General features: G+C 39.4%; 1 protein-coding gene and 1 long non-coding RNA gene across 7 annotated transcripts in view; one reads left to right on the top strand and one right to left on the bottom strand.

Annotated features, from left to right (window-relative positions):
- The window catches only part of ADAMTS3 (ADAM metallopeptidase with thrombospondin type 1 motif 3), a 132065-nt gene extending 115298 nt beyond the window's left edge, over positions 1–16767 (top strand). Inside the window, exons 15-23 of one of the 3 annotated variants that reach the window (XM_040699743.2) lie at positions 503–626; positions 2581–2637; positions 4082–4162; positions 5761–5924; positions 6484–6649; positions 7397–7529; positions 7828–8035; positions 8793–8910; positions 13926–16767. In XM_040699743.2, the coding sequence (XP_040555677.1) occupies positions 503–626; positions 2581–2637; positions 4082–4162; positions 5761–5924; positions 6484–6649; positions 7397–7529; positions 7828–8035; positions 8793–8910; positions 13926–14503 (1629 nt within the window). In that variant the 3' untranslated portion in view covers positions 14504–16767. Of the gene's footprint in view, positions 1–502; positions 627–2580; positions 2638–4081; positions 4163–5760; positions 5925–6483; positions 6650–7396; positions 7530–7827; positions 8036–8792; positions 8911–11556; positions 13735–13925 lie in introns of those variants that run through there. The other 2 variants (XM_040699744.2, XM_015276403.4) reach the window with 2 other exon arrangements.
- LOC121110678 lies at positions 20–20685 on the bottom strand. Of its 4 annotated transcripts, none has more exons than XR_005859575.2 (6): positions 19954–20685; positions 19485–19597; positions 11601–11682; positions 8070–8229; positions 4087–4227; positions 20–1987 (listed from the first exon to the last, which is right to left on the bottom strand). It is a non-coding gene; the product is annotated as an uncharacterized LOC121110678 (long non-coding RNA). The 4 variants fall into 4 exon arrangements; XR_005859576.2 differs by having other exon boundaries at positions 20430–20685; XR_005859577.2 differs by having other exon boundaries at positions 20647–20685.
- Positions 20686–21919: the final 1234 nt, after the last annotated feature.

Raw genomic sequence — 21919 nt, 5'->3', positions numbered from 1 at the left:
ACAGCTTCCCAAGCTCATTGCTGAGTTTGGACTGTGCTGTGTTGAATAACTGTTTAGCAGCAATCAGGAAAAAAAGAGATAGACTTTGCAGATGCTGTGAAATATTTGCAGCATCATATTCCTCATAATTACTTCAGAATTAAATTGCATTAGAGCAATGACACAGGTCCATTCCATGAAAACACTTTATTTTTATTCAACTGATAATTTCATTTGCCATTTTTGCACTTAGGTTTGCATCTGAAAGGAATTGTCCCTATTTTTCTCTTTACCATCTTTCCTTGTTTTGACGTACAGTGGATATAATCTGGGAATCAATTCCTATTTTTCACCTGGCAACCATTACCCAGCAACAGGCTTTCAAGTAATTTGTATTTAAATGAAATAGATCAGTGTTGGGTGGTAATTTCCTCTATGCATTGATTTTGAGATTGCTTCCCTCTACAGCTAACCCTTACAGCTTATGATAAAGCCATGTTTCTTTTTGCTCTTCATTCTGCAGAAAGTGGGTTGTGACAAGGAAATTGGTTCCAATAAGGCTGAAGATAAGTGTGGTGTCTGTGGTGGAGATAACTCCCATTGCCGAACTGTGAAAGGAACCTTTACCCGCACTCCCAAAAAGCTTGGTAGGAATAGCAAATTCATGCATCTGAATATAGTTTCTATTATCTCACATGTTTCTGTCATGCTTATTGTTTTTGAAGACTGATCAGAAACGTGGCTTACTTCAAGGTAGCAAAACAAAAATTTTAGCTTGATGTGCCAGAATAGTTTGGTGCTTGATAAAGAAGTGAGATCCTTTAAAACACTGTAATGTTTCTGTCTTTTGAAGGACCTATTAGGAGAAAACTCGATTTGTGCATTGTATCCAGAAATACTCCCCAGGCAGAGCACGTTTAGTTCTTTGTAAATGTTGAAGCCCACAGACAGTGTTTGTGCTAAACGGGGATACACTGAGTTCTGCCAAAAAAATATTAACTATTGTCCTAACAGTGACATTCAGAAGAAATTGAGGTGCTTTGCCTGATGCTAAGTATAGCATGCCTTTTTCTGGAGGAGGACTAGAAGAAATATTCTTCCTCCCTTTGAAGTGTAAGCTTTTCTGAAGTTTTTTTTCTTAAGCCTAAACTCAAGAGTTATAAGTGAAGTTCTGAACTTTTTTTCATATGAACGTGTGGATCCTCGTGTCAAATCAGTCTTGTCACAAATTGTAGCCTTCTAGTCAAATAAACAAATGAAAAATAAATTCAACTTAATTCTGAACCAAAGACAGAAACATTTTGGCAGAAACCCTCATTTGGCTTAAGTGGTGCAAATTACATCCAGTGAAACATATGATGACATTAACCCGGTTAAAGTTTTCAGACTGGACTGCGGTACTCTATAACACATCTCTTATTAGTAATAATTTAAGACCCGTTGGACTTCTCAGAAATTTCTATCTGATCAGTTATTTGTTGAGCTAGGGCAGTATAATCTTGTATATATATATTTTTAAGAATATTGTGTATTCTAAGACTTTCCTATGTTGCTTTTATTTCAGTTTGGAGAAGGTACTCAGGGATATGCATCTTCTGTATGACTGGTAGCAGACTTAGGGATAGATAACATGAATATCTGCATTAACAGTTTAAAAAACTGGTAATTGCTGAATGAAGCAAGCTTTATTGCAGTATCAGTAATTACATTTGGACAGTAAGTGACTAACCAAACTAAACTGAGACAAAGATAATGTGCAAATGGAAAGAAAATACGTAAAATATTCTGCTGAAAATACGTATTAATTACAAACCAACTGGAGAAGTTTACTGCTTGTAGTTGTAAGTGCCATTTGAAAACCTGTCTTAAAGTGATGAAAGCAGCTGGTGGATTAGTCATGAAATTATGCAAGAACTACTGTGATGTGGGGAGTAATGGAATTAAGACTATAATTTGAGCCTCTTATATAGGCCTCTGTGCTTCTTGAGCTGGCAGTTGCTGTGCTTTTCTAAAAACAAACAGGAAAAAAAAAGCAAACTGTAATCAGCAGAAATTAGTGCTCAGCCATCTAAGCACATTTCTAATCTTTTTCACTAAAAGTAAATGATTGTACTTTTGGGGGCAGAGGGAATATTCATGTCACAGTTCTGGATCCAGTCCAATAAGAGCTTTTTCTGGTGCATCTGGTTTCTGTATTCTATAGCAGTGGTTTACAACTTAGAGCTTGCAGTTGATGTACAGCCTAAGCCTGTGGTTTGGCTTACTCCCTGGGAGATAACAGGGCAAATGAGAGGTCAACAGAGGGCAAAATATAATACTAACCCCATCATGTAGTGTCTCTGTATTTTTGCCTGGGAGCCACTGAGTAACTGCATTGTCTTGTGAGGTGACAGCACGTTACTGGGTGTTTTCAGAGTGTTCTCAGTGTCTGGAAAGCACTACAGTTGTAAGTGATAGAGAGTACTAGAAATATAGTTCAGGAAATACTGCTATTAGTCAGCCATTTCCAAATGTTAATGCAAGTGTTTATGAAATGTTTATTGTTTTACAGTATCTGTGTCAGTCTAGTCATTAAAAAGACTAATTGACCTCTTCCAACAGGAAAACATTTAAGCAAGAGGTGCCAAAAAGAATTCACGTTTCTGGAAAATGAAATCTGCAAGTATCCAACTTAAAATCACCTACCTGAATTTTCACTGGTCTAAATTTCATTGACTATTAAAATTTGCTAGATGTGTCTAATGCTGCTTCAAGTGCATTTGAATACATAACGTAAATTATACTTCGTATTTGTTAAGACCATCTGGCTGACAATGTAGTCAATGAAATAATGAGACTTGGCTCCCATAACACTAATTACAGACGTTCTATTTAAGGGAAGACGAGAGGAGCATTTACATTGCCCAAAGGAGCTCGCAATATTTCCCTTTCTGAAACAAAGGAGTCTAAAAATACTCTGGGTAAGTTCAAGTGCTTGCAGAAAGAGGCATCCATGGCAACTGGAGAGTTCTTGCTGCAGTTCTAATCTCCAACAAGGCATTGACACATTACTCCAAATCAGGCAAAAGCTTTGTGTTTCATATGCTCAAAAGATGGTCAGGAAAAAGATCATCAAATGCTGTTTCTGCAGACTCTCACCAGCCAAGTCCCAGACATTACACATATGTAGCTCTTCATTCTTTAAAAATGGATCCAAGGAGATTCGTCTTAACTGAATACACGGACATTAAAGGGAAAATACAGAAATATGAAAGTGCCGTACACTCAGAGATTTGCATCCTTACATCAAATTAATTAGATTCTCTTCAGTGCTTGTGAAGCTCTTGTTTAAAACTTGCAATAGAAGTGACTGCTGACAGGTTCTCAAGATGGATTTTAGTCTTCCTGAATGACAGTACTACATGCTGAACATTACACTAATTATTTAGACTGATAAATAATTGAAATTTAAAACAAATTACTGTCTTTGGGAAGAGCTTTTTATTCTTAACTGTATAGAGTTAAATTCAGCCCTTTCGTTTCAGCAGTAATACTTGAATTAATGCATTTTACATTTGTAGTTTTAAACTGTTTGGATTAACTTCCATGTAGACAAGCCCTTCCTTACGTATAGTGACAGTACAATCTACTACATCCACCTTTCTCCAGAATCATTGGTGTCTCAAAAGTAAACAGACACACTGAAGAGACATATGTGTATCATTACAGTAAGTAAACTGAAATCCTACAGCCTGGCTGATGAGTGATTTGGAAAAAAATAATCAGGAAGAATCGTTCTTCTCCCTTGTATACTCAGAAACATTGGAAACATATTTTTTTTGCCTGAATTGTTAATTAATATGACCTATAGCAGTATAGCTAACAAAGAGACAAATAGATTTGTAACTGGTTTCTCTTTACTTCTGGAAAGAGGAAAAACACAAGGAGGTCCTGTCAAATACGTTACAAAGCTATTTGATCAGTTTCTTTCTGACACTGCTTCTCAGTTGGTGGATGCCCCCTTCTGCAAGTAGTAGCTAGATAATGTAGAGTGCTCCTAACCATGGCTATTACTTTTTATTTCCTCCTCTGCTTTCTCCATTGACTACTACACATGCCAAAGGGTACCTTAAGATGTTTGACATCCCTCCTGGTGCTCGACATGTGTTTATCCAAGAAGACGAGGCTTCTCCTCATTTTCTTGGTAAGTTCCTCCCTCAGGTTTGGTTTGAGGCATGATGAGAAGCATGGGCAGTCATGCAGAAGAACCTGAGAAATGAGAACCAAACTAAAGTAATAAAGGTAAATTTCTGCATTCAGAATCGCATGTTACAGACTGACGATGTAAGCTTAGTCATCAAATTTACATATGAATTCCTCAAGATATTAGACTGATCCCAGGTTGCATGTTTACTAATAAAAGACTCATCACTCTTATTTGAACGACACTGTCAAGGTAAAAAGATGCATTCTAATATGTGAATTCAGTATCTTCAATTCAATATCTTTAACAATCCTATTTGCTGCAGATTGCAAGCAACAGCTTTTTTAATGAAAAGAAGATTGGGAAACTTGTGATATATTTTCAGTCCCCTTCATTTTGGATTTTTCTTTTGTAGGAAATATCATGTTGTTGTATCAGTTTGTATCTTGAAGTTTATCATTGTCTAATGCTCAAGGGATTTTTAGCTTACACTGGAGGGATGAGGTCGTCCATTGATTTTGACGTACATTTAATCAGTTCTTCATATGCTAGGGCAGTGTCTGAATTGTAAACTCTTCAGGCAGAGTTATATCAGTTATTAAAAAATTAGTAAAAATAGAAAAAAGAAATAAAAAAAAAAGCCAAAACAGAAGGGAGGAAATAGTTTAGGCTGTGATAATGTCAGAGGGAAAAACTCCTGGCTTTTGGGGTTTGAGAACTTCAATTTGGACCAAGCACAGTGTGATAGTACCCCTGAGAGAATTACTTTGTTTTGGCAGTAAGTGGTTTCATCACATTTCTAACTAAGTACACTGCAAAACTCCTGCATTTTGATTGCTATAATAATAGGAGCATATAAGATGTTGGCATATTTTTAAATCATGTTTTATGGTGATACAGAAAAAGATGTACAAAAGGAAAAAATGAGAGCCTGTCTCTAGATTTCTTATTTATTGGCTTGTAATCCAACCCTGACATGACCTGATTTTCAAAGTGTGTTGCAGGAACTCCAAACAGTCAGTTTCCCAGAGGTTCGAATGCCTTGACTCTTTGCTTATTGATTTTTTAGCATCTGGCACATACATACGTATGCCAAAGAAACTGAAGTGTAGAAAAAAAGTGTCACTTTTATGATCTGAGGAATATAAGAAGTGCATCTGTAGTCTGTTGAGATGTCTGTTAAACTGATGGGCCTTCCCAGTACTGTTGGGTTTGGTCTTCTGCAAACAAGGAGGACAAGAGACTCTGAAGATTTGACCTGAGTTTCTTGCTACTACCTATACTTCTTAGGAACTAAGCCAACATGGAAAACATGCATATTACACATGAAGAAGTACTTTCTGTACCTAATTCATATGGATAAGGTGGTGCAAAATTGAATCAAATATGCAGATGCGCCTATCATCAGACTGGAATTTGGAGGCTACATGAGGTGGCCTTGGAAGGTCCTTTTTTGTGCAAATGCATCTACAGCACTTGCTGGTGGGGTTTGTTCAAGAGGCTTTCTGTCATGTCTCCTGTCAAGTTTCACATAAGCCTTCACAATTGGAGATGATATGATAAGAGGCACAACTGTCACTCTTTTTCAATCCCTTCAGCAATTAAGAACCAGGCTACAGGACACTATATTCTGAATGGAAAAGGGGAGGAGGCCAGATCCCGATCTTTCATCGACCTGGGTGTGGAATGGGAATACAATATAGAAGACGACATTGAAACTCTGCACACTGATGGGCCTTTGCATGATGCAGTAGTTGTCCTGGTAGGTTGTACGCCAAGCAGTGGGAACACAGTGATTTTGTCTTTTACAGAAGTACATGGCCAGCATGGAGATTGTGCCAAGTGTGTAATGCCTCTCTGAAAGACCTTTGCAGATGAGACAGCTGACAGGCTAAAGCCCTTTTCTCGCTAGCTGTTACTGTCCTTGGTAAAATGCTGCCTGTTCATGCAGCAGTAATGTTCCAATACTGTGCTCTCAAATGTCAGTGGGACACTTTGGACAAAAACAGACATTACATGTCAAATGGTATTTGCTCTCTTGCCAAGTACATCACTGGGCCATGGTATCATTTCACCCTGATAGAGGTGTCCTACTTGGCCAGCTAATAACTCTAGCATTAGAAAGGCATCTCATTTTAAACAGCTCTGTTGATCTTACTATTGTTAGTTATAGCTGTGAAGATAAAAAAGAAAACCTTTTTTCCCCAATTAGTTAACCAGCAGTTTGCACGTTTCCCTAAAAGGCTGTAGTTTCTTTACTCTGCAACAGAATAATTAACAGCTTTGGTTTTCTACCACTGTTTGCATTTGATTATTAATAGATCATTCCTCGGGAGAATGACACAAGATCTAGCCTGACTTACAAATACATCATTCACGAAGATTCAGTACCAACTATCAACAGCAACAACGTCCTACAGGAGGAAATAGATACTTTTGAGTGGGCGTTGAAAAGTTGGTCACAGTGCTCCAAACCCTGTGGTGGAGGTAAACAGATGATGTAGCACCCTCTAGTAATAAATGACAAATTACCAGAAGTGGAGCAGTAAAAGGTGGGGGAAGTGAATGCTTTAGAAATCTTGGGCTTCCATTTTAGAAACAGCTTGTTATTTTGGGTGCCCAAGCTTAAAATATCTTAAGTGTCTGATTATTCAGAAGTGTCACACTTCCAGCCTAGAAAGAAAAAGTCCGTTTTAGGTGTTAAATTTAGAACCTAAGGTCACTTTGAAAGTATGCACTCGGCCGTGTTTTGCTACTGACTGTTCACTTTGCTTACAGTATGTTATTCCTATGCAAATAATGGGTAATGTAAATTTCTAATTAACTTTAACTCCTATGTAGAGCAGTTGAGCAGGTAATTTGTTTGGGTAGCAAGAATGCTAAAATGTGACCTGGGTCTTGAGTTCATTCCCTGGTTACTAAGTGACCTGCTGCTTGATGTTAAGGAGGTAATTTCTCCCCTCTCTGTACCATGATCTGTATGTGCAGTGCAGAGGTTAAAAGGTCTTAGGAGGCCCTTCCGGCCTTATAAACCTACCATAAGTGCTATGTTTTAAACAACACCCAAAGAGCATTCTGCAACACTATTATGCCTGGTGGTGGAACAAATTGTGAGCATGTTTTAATACCTTGTAAATATCTGTCATGTAAAACCATTTAATAGTACTTGAAAGTTCAACAAAAACATTTCTAACAAGAGTCTGTTTTTCCTAATTTTTCTGAAATATTTTCCAGGGTTCCAATATACGAAATATGGGTGCCGCAGGAAAAGTGATAACAAAATGGTTCATCGCAGCTTCTGTGAAGCCAGCAAAAAGCCAAAGCCCATTCGTAGAATGTGCAATCTTCAGGAATGCACACGGCCTCTGTGAGTTGGTCATGCATAGGAATACAAACGATTGCTCCTTGTGATAGGGGTGAAAATGAACCCAAACCAAATTTGTAAGGATGCTAATAGCGTTCTAGATTGGAGATCTTGTGTAATGGATGTGCTTTTTTTCGTTTTGTTTTGTTCTTTTTACCTGTGTAAGATCTTGCTGAGTGTTTTCATCCCCTCAACCCCCAAGAAAAAAAAAAAGCAACGAAAAACAACATGCTAAGAACTGACAGCAGTTTGGATAATGGTAAAAGTTGTGATGGTATTTTACTCCTTTTTTACTTTTAAGGTGGGCAGCAGATGAGTGGGAATACTGCACAAAAACCTGTGGGAATTCAGGCTACCAGATCCGCACTGTGCGTTGCATTCAGCCCCTTCATGATGGTGCAAACCGCTCTGTCCATTTCAAGTACTGTAGTGGAGATCGCCCTGAGAGTCGCAGGCCGTGTAACCGAGTACCATGCCCTGCACAGTGGAAAGCTGGGCCCTGGTCTGAGGTAGGCAAGCAACAACTGGGAGCAAGTAATGTACCTTTGGTAGCACCTCACACCTCTGATGTTGGAGCTGTGCCTATGGTGAATGTTCCCGTCTGCACTGGTCGGAGATGTCCAAAATGTGAAAATCAGCAGTAGATAATGTCTTCCTGGCTCCTGGGCTTCTATAGCTCTCCCAAATTCTCTAGAAACAAACACTGAAAATATCCACAGTGTCAAATACACAATCCTGCAGAACAAATGTGGACATTTTGTTTTTGTCAACTTTCCAACTTTTCATTTCCCCAATTTTGAGGATAGCATAACTTTTTTTTTTTTTTTTTTTTTTTGGTACCAGTGTGGACTTGCATTGGAATCACAGAGTTTCTGCAAGTGTTAATACTCCTGTGATGTCATAGGAGCAAACACCTGAATGCTACAGCTAACACAGTGAACACTGAGTTAGAATTCCATGCCTTTTTTATTCTCTTTCTGTTACCCTGTCAAGGAGCAAGGAGTAAGCTATCGGAAGACTAAGAAAAAAAATTTATAATATACTCTAATAATAAATTTGATATTGAGGAAGGCAAGGACTGATGAACATGCCATCCTCTTTCTTGACATATTTTTTGATAATGTCAGCCTTCACTAAAGCCTGCTCTCAAAACAAACTGTTGGAATGTATAGCCTGATGTGAAAACCAGCCCTGGGCTATTTTAGACACATTAACTATTGCACATTGCTGTGAAATACTCTGAATTGTCTTGTGTCTGTCTCATAGTGTTCTGTGACCTGTGGGGAGGGAACCGAGACCCGGCAGATCATATGCCGCGCTGGTGACCATTGCGATGGAGAAAAGCCAGAATCAGTGAGGGTTTGTAAACTCCCTCCCTGTAATGGTAAGGAAACAAACTGATTGTAGCAAATGAGAGTAACCATTCCTGTCTCAGCGCAGTGTGTCAGCGCATAGTATGGTTCCAGAGTTAGAGACTTAGATTTCATACTTGAGTGAACTCTGATGAAAAATAATTCACTTCATTTAATCCTGCCTGAAGTTTCAGTTCTACCTGCTGAACCTACTGTGTTGTTGTGTACTGGTTTCTATGACAAGTCACAGCCCATACTTATGATCAGGTAGTGTATGTGCCAAATTTGTACAGTACTGTGTTTCAAAGATACTACACTGTCAGTTGTCAACCACACAACCTTATTTACTTCTTGCATGCTAGAAAATGCATCATTCACTGGTAATCCCCTTGCTTTATTCCAACTAATGGTGTCTTGTTTTTCGTACATTATTGATATTCTAACTCAGGCTGATCTGTGTTTCTCACGCACTGGGGCCCTCTCTTGTAAACACGCTGAAATAGGGGGGTTGGACATGTTAGCCTAAGTTGTATTTGCAAAAATTTTTGCTGGAGACGAAGGTCGGTCCAAGTAGACCCTACTTGACCTCTAGATCCCAGCATGAGGCCAATTAAAGAAATGAAAATACAAATACAAAAAAAATTGAGCCATGGGGTATTAATAGGATTCCTGGGAATCTCATTGCATTATTTTCATAGAATTCTTTAAACAGTTTTTTAGTCTTTTTATGAACAACACACACAAAAAAAGGTCTTTGTTCCTTTGAGACATTAACTTTATTAGATTTTGGGTTTATTTGTTTGTTTTTTTTAAATCCCTCATGATAGCCCTAATATTCTGACCACTGGCTGGTAGAAAAAATAGAAAAAAGACTTCTTAGAAAGTGCAGTATGTTTTCCTACAGACTGAATGTAACTGCTTGCCACAGGCCTAGTGAAAGTCTTTGCTTTGCTCTTATTTGTCTTCTGCTGTTGCCAGTGAAAGGACTCAAAGGAGAAAATGATTGTGGGAGCAGTGAACAGTTAAGAGATTCTGTATCCACTAGGTGGGAGCAAATCACTATCTGTGACTTTATAAACAAGTACCAGATTTAAAACGATTTATTCATTGCGGACTGATTTTTCACTGGTGATACAAATATTTCCAAAGCTAAAATAAAGGCTACATCTTCACAAAATGATTCAGATAGATTTGATCTTGTGCTTTAAGCATCAGGTTTAAGAATCTCTATTTTAAGCATGAGCTGAGATTTTCTTTAATGGCCAGTGTTAAATTCCAGCCTTTCAGAATTAGGCATCACATAGTCTTACTGTGTCTCTTTCACAGTCATACTCAGAGCCAAATGCCATTGACATGTAAGACTTAGGGTCTGCCAATATGGGAAATAAGCAATAGATGGCCTCATACAGGCCCTCTACCAATGCTCTGGAATCACATTGGTTAATACTCTATTTTTTCATTTTCAGATGCTTAATGCACACCCCATCTTACTTGCCCCACTGAAGGAAGGATTTGTGTGGTCATGTCTAAGTACTGCAGTTGCTTATCAGGGTTCTGAAATGCTAGATTCATCCCCTAAAGAAAGAGGATATATACACCTTGCATCAGCTTTAAAAAAAAATGAAGTAATGGCCAAGGAAATGTACTGATCCATCTGGCCTTGCTGCAGCAAACTTACAGTATAACCTGGTCTTAATAAAAGTGCTGCTAACTACAAGAGCCCAGGCAGCTGCATCCATCCAAGTCTCATACCTTTGACAAAACCACAGGCCACCTTGTGGGTTCTGCTCCTCAGACACACTATACCAGCCTCTTTGAGTGCAAACCTGTCTGTTCTGTTCAGGAATTTGGGCCGTAGCTTTTACCAAGCACTGGCATTTTCTGCCTCTGCACTCAGTAGCTGTCAGTATTCTTTCAGACCAAATAGTCTGTCTTTTTCACCACACTCTTTTAATGTGGTTTCTACTGCGCTCTATGTTTAGGGAGAATATAGCTAAAATATGGATATTATTCTGTAATATTTATCTAGGTAAAACATTTATGCATGGAAAGTGTGGTAGTTATTTTTAAGTTTGTATAGCTTTGATTACTATTTTGATTTTCAGGGCATTAGACATAGCAAAATATTTGTCTACAGCAGATGTTTTACACAAATAATTTATTGTATAAATGCAAAATTGCTGAGAATTCAATTCAAATGGAACTGTGATGAACATTAGCCTCAGTTAGTGTGATTCTTTCTGTGGTATGAGGCACATTAACCTTCATCTTCCATTTCATTAGAAAAAAATTGTCTGCATACAGGAGAAGAGCCACCACTTCTATCATATGCCTCAGTGGAGATTACAAAAACTGTGTGGTACTCGCATAAATTGACAAACAGGTCTTTGGGTAGTCTTTTTATGAGCTATCTCTTCTTTGCAACATGTGATTCAGAATGCAAAAATATCCACCTGTTGTTTCAAATATCAGTGCCTAAATATCAGATTCCAGCTCAAAGCAAGATTTCTCAGTGGGATGCTCTCATCCCACTGGATGTACAATTGCAGCTATCCTTTCTGTAAGAACTGTGTCACTTCTAAAATGTAATGTGAAATTTTTGAGTCAATTTAAATTATTGGCTTCTCCTAAAGATTGGCTAGGGAACCGATACACTTTCTTGTGTCTTCTACTCTTAGTTACCGTGAAGCAAGTAACAAATTGTGAGAAGGAGAATTTTTACCGTGACCAGCAGCAGAAGGATACAAGCACTTCCATACTGAATAGGAAATTGTTGACTAGGTTGTGCAGAATTAACCTAAAAACTAAAAAAAAGGGGTTATGTGAGTATATAGCTCCAAGATTGTACTTATGGAACCTACTGGAAGTAGATAAGTACAAAACCAAATCTTTGCACTATCATTTGAGTCACAAAATCAAAACTATTGCAAATCAATACCAGAAAAATCAGCCATTAGAAAACGGGACAAAATAAGATGCGCTGCCACCATGGAATGGCAAAAATAATTATTTGGTACTTTCTTTTTTGGGTTTGTTTGTTACTTTAGGTCATAGTATTTGCTTTCACTTATATATAGATATAAATCACAGTGTGTTAGTAAGATGACTGTCATAATTTTCCAGATCAGATGATCTCGTTTACGTGGAAGTATAATTATTACTCTATATATGATGCAAAGATTTGTGTTTCAATATTAGCTTTTCTAGTTTAGATGAATTGTGAATGTAGCCCTTGAATTTCCCATGCTAATTCCTGCTGAAAATAGTCTTATAGTGCCTTCATGGACTACATATATTCACGGGCAAAGCTGCAGGTTTAACTCAGGTTTGTCAAGAACCAATAAATGTCTATCCAAGGAATCACATCAGGATTAGGAGCAAGGAAAAGATTTATATTATGTGCTGAAGTCATATAATTTGCTATTTATAAACAGCGTCCCACAAGCCCACTGATGCAAGTGTGTAATTTTACTGAATTCAGTGCAATTAAACTGATCTACACTGATTGAGGGGTTGGACTACAGTTAATATTTTAAAAAAGGAAAACTTGGTTGCCTAACATACTGTTGACATGTGGTAAGACAACATCTATACTAGTGAGAAAATATCACAGTACAGAAGGCTAATTTAATTTCACAGCTTAATAAGTGGCATTAAGTGCCATCTGTTGCTCACTGAAATGTTGACTGAATAATTGCTAACTATGAATGGAAGACACATATGGAACAGATATTCTCAATGGTCAGAGTTAGCTTTTGGCCATTTACATTATGGTTTTGCATACTTCTATTTTAAGTAAAATCCATCAGTACCATTTCAAATAAACTATGATATCTTAGGAAAAATCTGTTAATGGAAATATTCTGCTAGTCTCTCCCTGAAGTATTTGAATAGTTACTGGATGCACCAAGCAATTTATTTGTCCGCATTGCTGGTTTTCTGTCCTGGAAAGTGTTACATGTTTGTATTTTCTTCATCTGATTCTGGACAGCTGCTAAAGCCTTTGCACCTGATTTAGGTGGTATAGTTAGTACAACAGATCGCAAGATTAAAAACATAAATGCTCAATATTGCCACCAACTCTCAAGTGCTAGAAACTCTCAATGTTTGTCCTGGTTCAAGTGAGACTAGAACTTAGAACTTTGCCTTTGAGTTCACATGATGGATCACACTGAAGAAGTCTGGGTACGGATGTACTCTTAGCTCAGTATAAAAGCCTTATATTTCTTCTGACTCAATGTGTTTTAAGGCTTTCCTCTCTACCTTTTTTGACCAGCGTGACTGGTCAACACAAGAATCCAGCAAATGCTCAAAAAAAGACTGATGCTTCTGAAATCTCAAGTACAACTTTGACTTCTTTAAGAAATCTTCTTTTGCTGACTGAAAGGAATGCCTCACATGATCTGAAGGCATCTTACATCTGACCTATCTGCTAGAAGCTTTCCATCAGTTCTCCATTTATGTTTGGGTCACTGAAAACCTAAGAAATATTTCTAACACTTTATTTTAAGAGATGATGCAAAAGGCATCTTTGAGAGTTCGTGGAATTGTAGAATATCCCATGCTGGAAGGGACCTACAAGGATCATTGAATCCAACTCCACCCAAAATGACTGCTTGGGATGCCTTTAAAGGAAGATCTAATTGTTTTTCATTTTATTGATAGATAATATCCTCAGGCTAGATTTGGGGCAGGTGGAATGACTGGTACTGGAGAGTTAGCACTGTGAATTCCTGACTGTAGTCCTCTACAAACGTGACTTTCCTCTATTTGCTACTGGTCTGCACAGAAGCCAACATTTTCAAAGTAACTGATGATTTCTTTTTTTTTTTTTTTTTTCTTTCTTTTTTTTTTTTTCACAGAGCTGCCTCTTTAAAGGGGCTGGTTTATTTTCTGGGGCTTGGTGAGTTCTTTCATGGATGAAACATCTCAGACTGGCCCATCATTTTGAAAACAGGCATTATTTTATCAGTGCCCATCTAAATGCTGTATGAGTATTTCAGTGCTCTTCATTAGGTTTACAATCAGCATTGCATTTGTTTTGCAGATGAGCCCTGTATGGGAGACAAATCTATCTTCTGTCAGATGGAAGTGCTTGCACGTTACTGTTCCATCCCTGGCTACAACAAGCTGTGCTGTGAGTCCTGCAGCAAGCGCAGCAGCACTCTCCCACCACCATTCCTTACCGAAGCTGCTGAAACTGAGGAGGAAGTGATGTTTAATCAAAGTGATTTGCATAGAGCTTTGGTGATGCCAACGCCTTTAGTCCCTCACTATGCAGAGTTCCTGCCAGGGAAAAGGGGCCTGGGCAGACTTCGCTTCGCAGAAGCGGATACAGATACACACATCGCCCCATCAAACACAAAGCCCAAGGGTGCTGAGTTTCCACAATGGAGAGTTCCTCTGGCAAGCAAGACTTCCAAGCTATTTGCTTTGCTCCACCAACCACCTGGCAACAGTAGCAGTCTTGGTCCTCCAAATGACCTTGCTTTGGTCGCAGCTGTTCCTGTGGTGTCAGCTAATAACACCACAGTGGGTGCTCCTTCTCCATCAAGAACCTCACAGAAGAGTGAGAAGCAAATTGACAAGAGATGGCCTTCGAGGCCCTCCACTGTGGAAAGATGAATGTGAATGCCACATGGAGAATAGTTGCAAAAAGAAGCTTTGGTCCGCTTTGTGTTTCATTTCTTCACTTCTGGACACTACGGTGCATGCTGCTTTCCACGAGCAGGACACTGCAGATCATCAACTAATTCTCCTTGTAAATACAAAGAACAAGAAGTGCTGGTTCACTTTCTAGTTGCTCCCATCCTCCTTCCATACTGTGTCATCTGCTTAGCTTGAATGCGTTGGAGGAAAGCACCAAAGAATATTCCTAACAGTGCACAAAAGTTGCCGAAGGCATCGGTCAAGCTCTAGTACAGGGAAAGTGGCCATGTCCTCAGTAGTCACCTCACTATTTTTGTTTTGTTTTTAAACAATCACATGTAGAAAACACCCCACTACAAGAAGTACCAAACGTTTACATGACACAAAATACTTTTACAGTGGAACAACTGAATTATTAAGACTTGTTTTGCTAATTTATCTATATAAATGGATATTGTATGAGCAAATTTGCAGCTGTTGTGTAAATACTGTATATTGCAGAAAATCAGTATTATTTTTAAGAGTTTTGTGCTGTCAGACAACTGTTTACCTATGTTACATTCTGGACAATTGCTAGGTGCCTGCCATTGAGTACTGCCTTATTTACATTCCACAAATTGATTTCTTAAGCAGCGTTGTCATAAAAGGATAAGTTCCATTTTCATATGAATTACATCTACTGACACTAGGAAAGAGTTTGTTGTTTGATTGTTCTTTAATATCAACAATGTGATGCTTTCTTTTCAAAGAGAGGGGGGAAAAAAAGAAGTGTAATTCTAAACATAAGAGTCTGCTTGTTGCCACCTGTCCATTAAAAGTTGGTTCAGACATTTTAGCATAATTCCAGTCACAGGTTGGAAAAATGCTTTTACGTGCCTGTGAAATGAACACTGACACCTGCAGCCTACACTGAGCAGGCACTGCTTTGGTTAGGAGTTGCAGCGCTGTCCCTTAAGTCTCCTCTTGCCTAAGAGGTCAGACCGGTGTAGGAAACCATGTATATACTGTAAGTACTGTAATATTCACAAGTCAAAAATGAGTTGTGTTTTCCAGACGATCCAGTTGTTTTTTATGAAGCTAAAAAAGCATCATAGTGGTAGCACTAAGAAGAAATAGCTGTGGCAAGACTTAAAAGAGATTTTTTTTCCTATTGGAAGCATTGGTTTAAAGGTGAGAGAGATATTTATTTTTCAGCATGGTTCACCTCAAAATCTCCACAAGCACAATGCATCTGACTGCAATAACGTACTAGTAATTTATGTCAATAACCATCTTGTTCACAGTCCACCCAATCACACTCTCTCCTGTGTGTTGCTGTAAAGTACTTGTATATAGGATTGAGAACTAAAGATATTTATTAAAAGTTGAATTCTTGATAGTATTTTATGTACTAAATATTTACACTAAGGGCAGTTGACTATCCTTTTTGCCAAGATAAAATAGATGTAACTAGATACTTGTACATGCTATGTCATATGGATAGAACAGAAATTTAAGCTAACTAAACTACTGTAGAGAAATTGTTGATCTTATTCTTAAAAATAAAAAAAAAGTCTTTGACAATTTTTTTTTTATTACAAGCATCTTTAATTTCTAAGTAGGATATTAAATATTCATGTGCAATTTTTGTTTCCCCATAAGAGGTCCTCATGATTGCCCTATTTGAAAGAACAGCGGATGTTTGCCTCTAACATACTATAAAACAGTAGGATGCCAAATTAAGACTCCAAAGGTTAAATTCTGGAAAGAAACTCCTGAGGTGATTATGCATACTCACTGGATGACTAGGATAAGGTAAGGATGAAAACTGTTGTCAGACGACTTTTATTGTAAATGAAATTTAAGATGAATCCTCTTCAAGGGAGTACGGGGTCACTGCGCATCTTACGTTGCGATGCACATAATCTGACCCACTGTAGTACTGACTCACCACCTCTAAAGAATTGCTGCTACCTTTCCGCAAGGCTTTTGAAGGTCAAAGAAATCAGTATTAAATATATTGTACAGACAATCCCTGAGCCTCAAACAGACAAATAGGGTGTGTTTTGTTACTTGGAAATTTCCAAAAAGTCAAATACTCTGTCTTTATCTTCTACATATATATAGTGTGGGTGTAGATAATCGTTGTACCTTTTTGCTTTCTTTTCTACCAAGCTACTTTCTCTTTCATTAAAGTGTACACTACTGATCCTGTTTGTTGTATTGGGGAGCATGTAGCAATAAAATCTTTAAGATAATAAGGCTTTTTTTTTCTGGTTTGATCCGTGATTTTGTTATTTTAATCTTTACAAAATGAAGGAATATGTACATCCTCAAATTTCACTCTCTTGAAAAAAAAGCTCTTTTCCCTTCATACGTTGTATCTTCAAAACCCATTACAAAATTTTTGTAATTTAGAATATTCAAAGCTGAATATGCAGAACAAGATTCTCTTTATACGCTGTTTTTATATACTGTGTACTTCACAGAGTTAACATCAGTGCAGGTGGCTCAAAGGACTTCAGTGCCCTCTGCAGAGGCCTGTGCTTCTTTCCGAGGAAAAACTATTACCTTCACCATGTCTTTCTCTGGAAAACAGGTTTAAAACACTTTCAGGTTCTTGTGACTTGTGGAAGAGGTACTAATAAAAATCACTGACAATAGGATATAAAAGCTGTTTAAAACTGACGAGTGCTTTGAGTCAAAGTAAATGCATTTTGAAAGTTCCTGAGTGGTTTGCTTAATCCCCTATGCCACTCGGAGTAGATTAAACTCACTCAAATGTTTCCAGAGTCCTGATGCACTTAAGAAGTGGAATGAATCATTAGTGAAGAGGGGCTAAAAGCAATGTAATTAAAACTCCCTTGTCAGATACACATACGCAACTCGCCCAGACTTCTGCAGTCATATGCATGTGTAACACTTTCTTGGATTTGAAATACGGGAAACAGCATATTTACAGAAGCCTCAGCCTTTGCTTGTAAGATGTTGCATGCTACAAAAGGAACTTGTACAGCCACGTCTGGTCTTTTGAACGCTTCCTGTGACCTTCCAAGACTTGGGAAGTTTCTCCTGAACAAAAGTCTAACATCGTTGGAAGTCTGTGACAAAAATTCTTCTCCAGGACATGCATGCTTAGATAGAATAGAGGCACTGTGACATCATACTCGCTCTGAAGGTGGATAGCAAGGACCAAGCAGAGCTGAGTATATGACACTGTAAAGGAAGATATGCCAGCCCTTTCCTAGAAACAGGTGTTCATAGTGGGTGTGAAATTGAATATGGCATTAACAAAGCTAGAATACAAAAGGAAAAAAGGTAGAAGATAAAAGATTTGCTGCTGGATGATTTTTCCTTTGAATCAGTTCTAGGAACTCTGGAGCGCTCCCATCACAGGACCACACCTGAACCATATCTGAACTCCATCTTGAGAGGAGTACAGCAAATCTGTACTCCAGAGCAAGCTGACTTGCTGAAATGATGCATAAGAGAACCGTACTGGAGAACAGTACAGAGTGCTGTTGGTCAGGGCATCATAAGATACCACCTCTGCCACTTCCACATGCTCTTCTCTCCCTCCCTCCAAGATGCAACATGACTGTGTTCTGCCACAAAACAAACATGCCATACATTGATTTCCATTTGCCACACAAAGACTTTAGGAGAAGAGGGCTGTCATGGACAAGTACGTGTGCACTTTTCAGAAAGGAGGAAGTAAAATTTGACTTTAAGTTCAACTTTTTCAAATTCTTTTTTATCATGTAGTCTTAGCTAGTCGAAGAAAATAGAAGTACTGAGGCATGGCATGACTCACGTTGATCAAATACATCTTCAAAAGGAGGCTGTGATTCCCATTTCTCAGGCTGCTGAATTACACCACTGCTGCAGACTGATTTAATCTCTTATTCTAAGGTGTTTGTTATCCTCTGCTATTATATGAAACATCCATACCTTTGCATTGCATAGTTCTCTGGAAGCAGAGATTATAGTGTCCTGATAGACAGTTAGATCTCACCCACTGATGTGATAGTGTATATACTTGTTTTTTTTTTTATGCGTGGAAGACATGGTGCATACAGGTGAAAGTAATTAGAAAATCAGCATGTAATTAGAGCAGCCTGTGATACTGGGAGGAGGTTCCCTTTCCAACTCAACAATGAAATACAATCACTCTGCATTACGTGCATATTTCCTCACAAGAGTTTAGTTGCCATACAAATACTGAGGTATCGCTTGTAGACTACTTTGCTATTTCTAAATCCATAATTTACTTTTATAAAACACACTTTAAAGCACCTGAACTAAAAATACTGGTAGTGGTATGAAGTTACCAAGTAAGAGATCTGTTTCTTTCTCTGGATAAATGGTTTAAAGAACTGCTGTAATCCTTGCTGAATGTAGGCGTGAAATGGTCTTTCATGGGCCCTTATTGTACAAAGTCCACCTGAAAGAGTTGTCAGTGCTTGTGAACATTCACTACAAGTCAGTAGCACAGCCCATGCCTCCCATGACTTTGCAGGTTAACAATGCAAATAATCCGTCCGTGAAGACAATATGTTTTCTGGGTGTTCATGTGGGGGGGGGGGGGCAAAAAACAAAGGTGAAATAAGAATATTTAGCATTTTGGAAGAACACCAGTGAGAGAGAAGCCCTCCATCTGTGCTAGTTTTGAAGTTTACCAGGACTGCTGAGAAAACCTCGCAGAAGAAGCAGGAAGTGTTTTCAGTGGAAAATCTGGGGAGCTGATTGAACCATCTCACCCTGCCATGCATTTGCAACCAGAGTCCCCTCATCCCTCCAGCTGTGATTCTTTTGTATCTGATTTTAAATTGACTTTTATAAGGATTTTCTGAGCAAGAAAGGATTACAGATGGTGACCACATCGGTGGGGAATTAGGTGTGATTAAGTCAATTCCAATTAAAATTGCAGCAACATCGGATGGGAGAGACACAAGCTCTCTTTCACACAGAGACTTACCTAAAAACCCAAAGGAAGAATCTCAGAGCAGTGTTTACTACTGTGCCCTGAACTGGGACCACACACTGACTTACAAAATCCATTTTTCAACTGAAAAAGGTTCAACAGAGTATCTGGAAAGCAAATGGAGTTAAATTTTAAGCAGCATTTTCAACAGCTGGTGCAGCAAACTCCCGTGTTTGAAGCACGAAACCCTTCCACCTCAGTCATTCATGCCCTTTATCTAAACGCCCAGATCCTTAGAGGACATGGTTTCTCCAAACGCTATTCTAGCTACCCGTGAGCCCTTGAACAAAGACAGGCCAACTCCCCCCAGGTCTGAACAGCAAATGCAGGGTAAGCAAGGGCAGAGGAGAACCATTCCCCCACACAAACCCCTCACGATGCTACCCCCAGCAGCTACACCCTCCCACCGAGGCCCGTCCCCCCGCAGCTGTTACCAACGGCCCATCAGGCGCGCGAGACGCACCTGCTGGCTCTGCCCACAGGTGGCCGTTGGTAACGGCCTCAGGTCATAACAGCCTGAGGCGGCTCCTCAGTAGGGCTGTAGTGTGCGGAGCTCCTCGGATGCGAGCAGTGGCAGTAGACAGAGCTTGGTGGCTGAGGTTAGTGTGGGGGAAGTGGGTTCCGAGCTTTGGCCCCATCCTGGGGGCTCAGATGGACTTTGTGCTGCTCTCTGCGTCTGGTTTGTGGGCTTGGGAACAGATGGTATCGTGCCTTTCTAAGTCTTGAAAATGGAGACTGAATTCTGCTTCCTTAGGGCTTGAAAGCAGGCGTACTGCGCTGCTCTGCAGGCTTGAGAGCTGGGGTTAAGTGCTGTGCTCTTAGAATTTGGGTCTAGCCTTATGTGGCTGGTTTGGGGGTTAAGAAATAGAGGCTTCAAAATGGCTCGTTTACAACTCACAGCATCGATTAAGTAATGCGTTTTGGGGGCTCGGAACTTACATTGGCCTCATTGGGTATTGGAAATTAAGGTTGAGCGTTGTGATTTTTGAGACTCGGAAGGTTATCTTGCCCAGTTTTGGGGCCCAGCATCACATGTGAGCGAGGCTGAGGCAGAGAAAAGCGAAGCCGCACGTTAACGGCTTTAGGGTGCTACTAACGTGGCTGGACGAGGAAGGCTGAGACCTCAAAACGGCACCAGTACTGGTGCATAACGCACCCCTGATCCCGGCAGCCCGTCGGCGCGGCTGCCTGCTCTGCGGTCCGGGTAGGTTTGCAGCGCCACCTGGCGGCCTCTTCGGGCTCTACAACGACGCCTCATGGCCTTCTAGAAGCTTCGGAGGTAATGGCGCGCCTGTTGATGGGGTTGGGCGTGAGGGCGGACCTAACGTGTGCTGGGTAATCTGCGCTTCCGCCGTCCAACTACGCGTTGTGCGACTGTGATGACTTATAAACTTGTTTCCTCTTAATGAGGGCGTTAAGACCAGTTACTCCCTGTGCTTTGTAGTGGAGGAGGGAAGCTTTGTTGGTGACTTTGAACTTGGTTTAATTAGCAGTCGGCTCCACCATTTTCTCTTAACTGAGTTACTGCAGAACTGTGGCATGAATGCTGTGCAATGTGGGTGGCCAGGTTTTCAGGAAAGCTGGTGACTCCTGTGAGTCAGTATAAGTGGATTTGATGTACACAATATAAGTGTGATATAGACAAATAGTCTGATCATAGCCGTTGAAGTCTTTCTGTTGAAGTGTCTGACCTTGTTAGGACTGTACCTTCGGGCAGTAGCAATCCACTTAGTAGTGTGGGAATTGAATGTTGTTTCTGCATCAGAAAAAGATTAGGATTTTATTAATTTCATGGCCTCTGCTACCATTTGGGTCCTTTATTACAATTAACAGCTCTTTTCAGGGGCCTTTCTACTTTATCAGGGTTCTCTGATAGTTTTCATTGCTCATCCTCTAGATAAACCTTCCCTAACAACACATACTCAGTATATAAGTAAAGTTATAGATATTACATAGAGATTTTTATACACACACACACACATAGAGATTAGGTAGATGGAGTAAGTTATAAGCACAAAGACTTCAGTTAAAGGTAAGTTAGACATAGTAGATATCTTTACAAATCAGAAACCCCATGATGCTGGAAAACTACTAGCTTTTGGTGCTGGATAGACAGGACCTGAGTAACAGGGAATTAAAGGAGAAGTTAAACAACTAACAGCATACGTATATAAGCTAATAACAATTTACGTATAGCCAGCATAAAAAAAAATGTCACACACATTGCAAGAACATCCTGCAAAAATTAAAAGGACATTTCATGACATGCCTTAGGGAGTGCCTGAAGAAAGGTATTGAGGAAGATGTGGCACTCCCCCCCTTCCGTACTCTTTGTCTAACAAAGATTGAAGAAAATCACCATATCAGTACGAATGAGAAGGGTACTGAGACATCTTGGAGACAGCAGCACTGCTACTGACTGACACCAG

Source organism: Gallus gallus, chromosome 4 (genome assembly GCF_016699485.2).
Source record: "Gallus gallus isolate bGalGal1 chromosome 4, bGalGal1.mat.broiler.GRCg7b, whole genome shotgun sequence".
In the NCBI taxonomy this organism is placed as follows: Eukaryota; Metazoa; Chordata; class Aves; order Galliformes; family Phasianidae; genus Gallus; species Gallus gallus.
The sequence above is the reverse complement of the archived record's forward strand: the minus strand, read 5'-3'. Positions and strand labels throughout refer to the sequence as shown.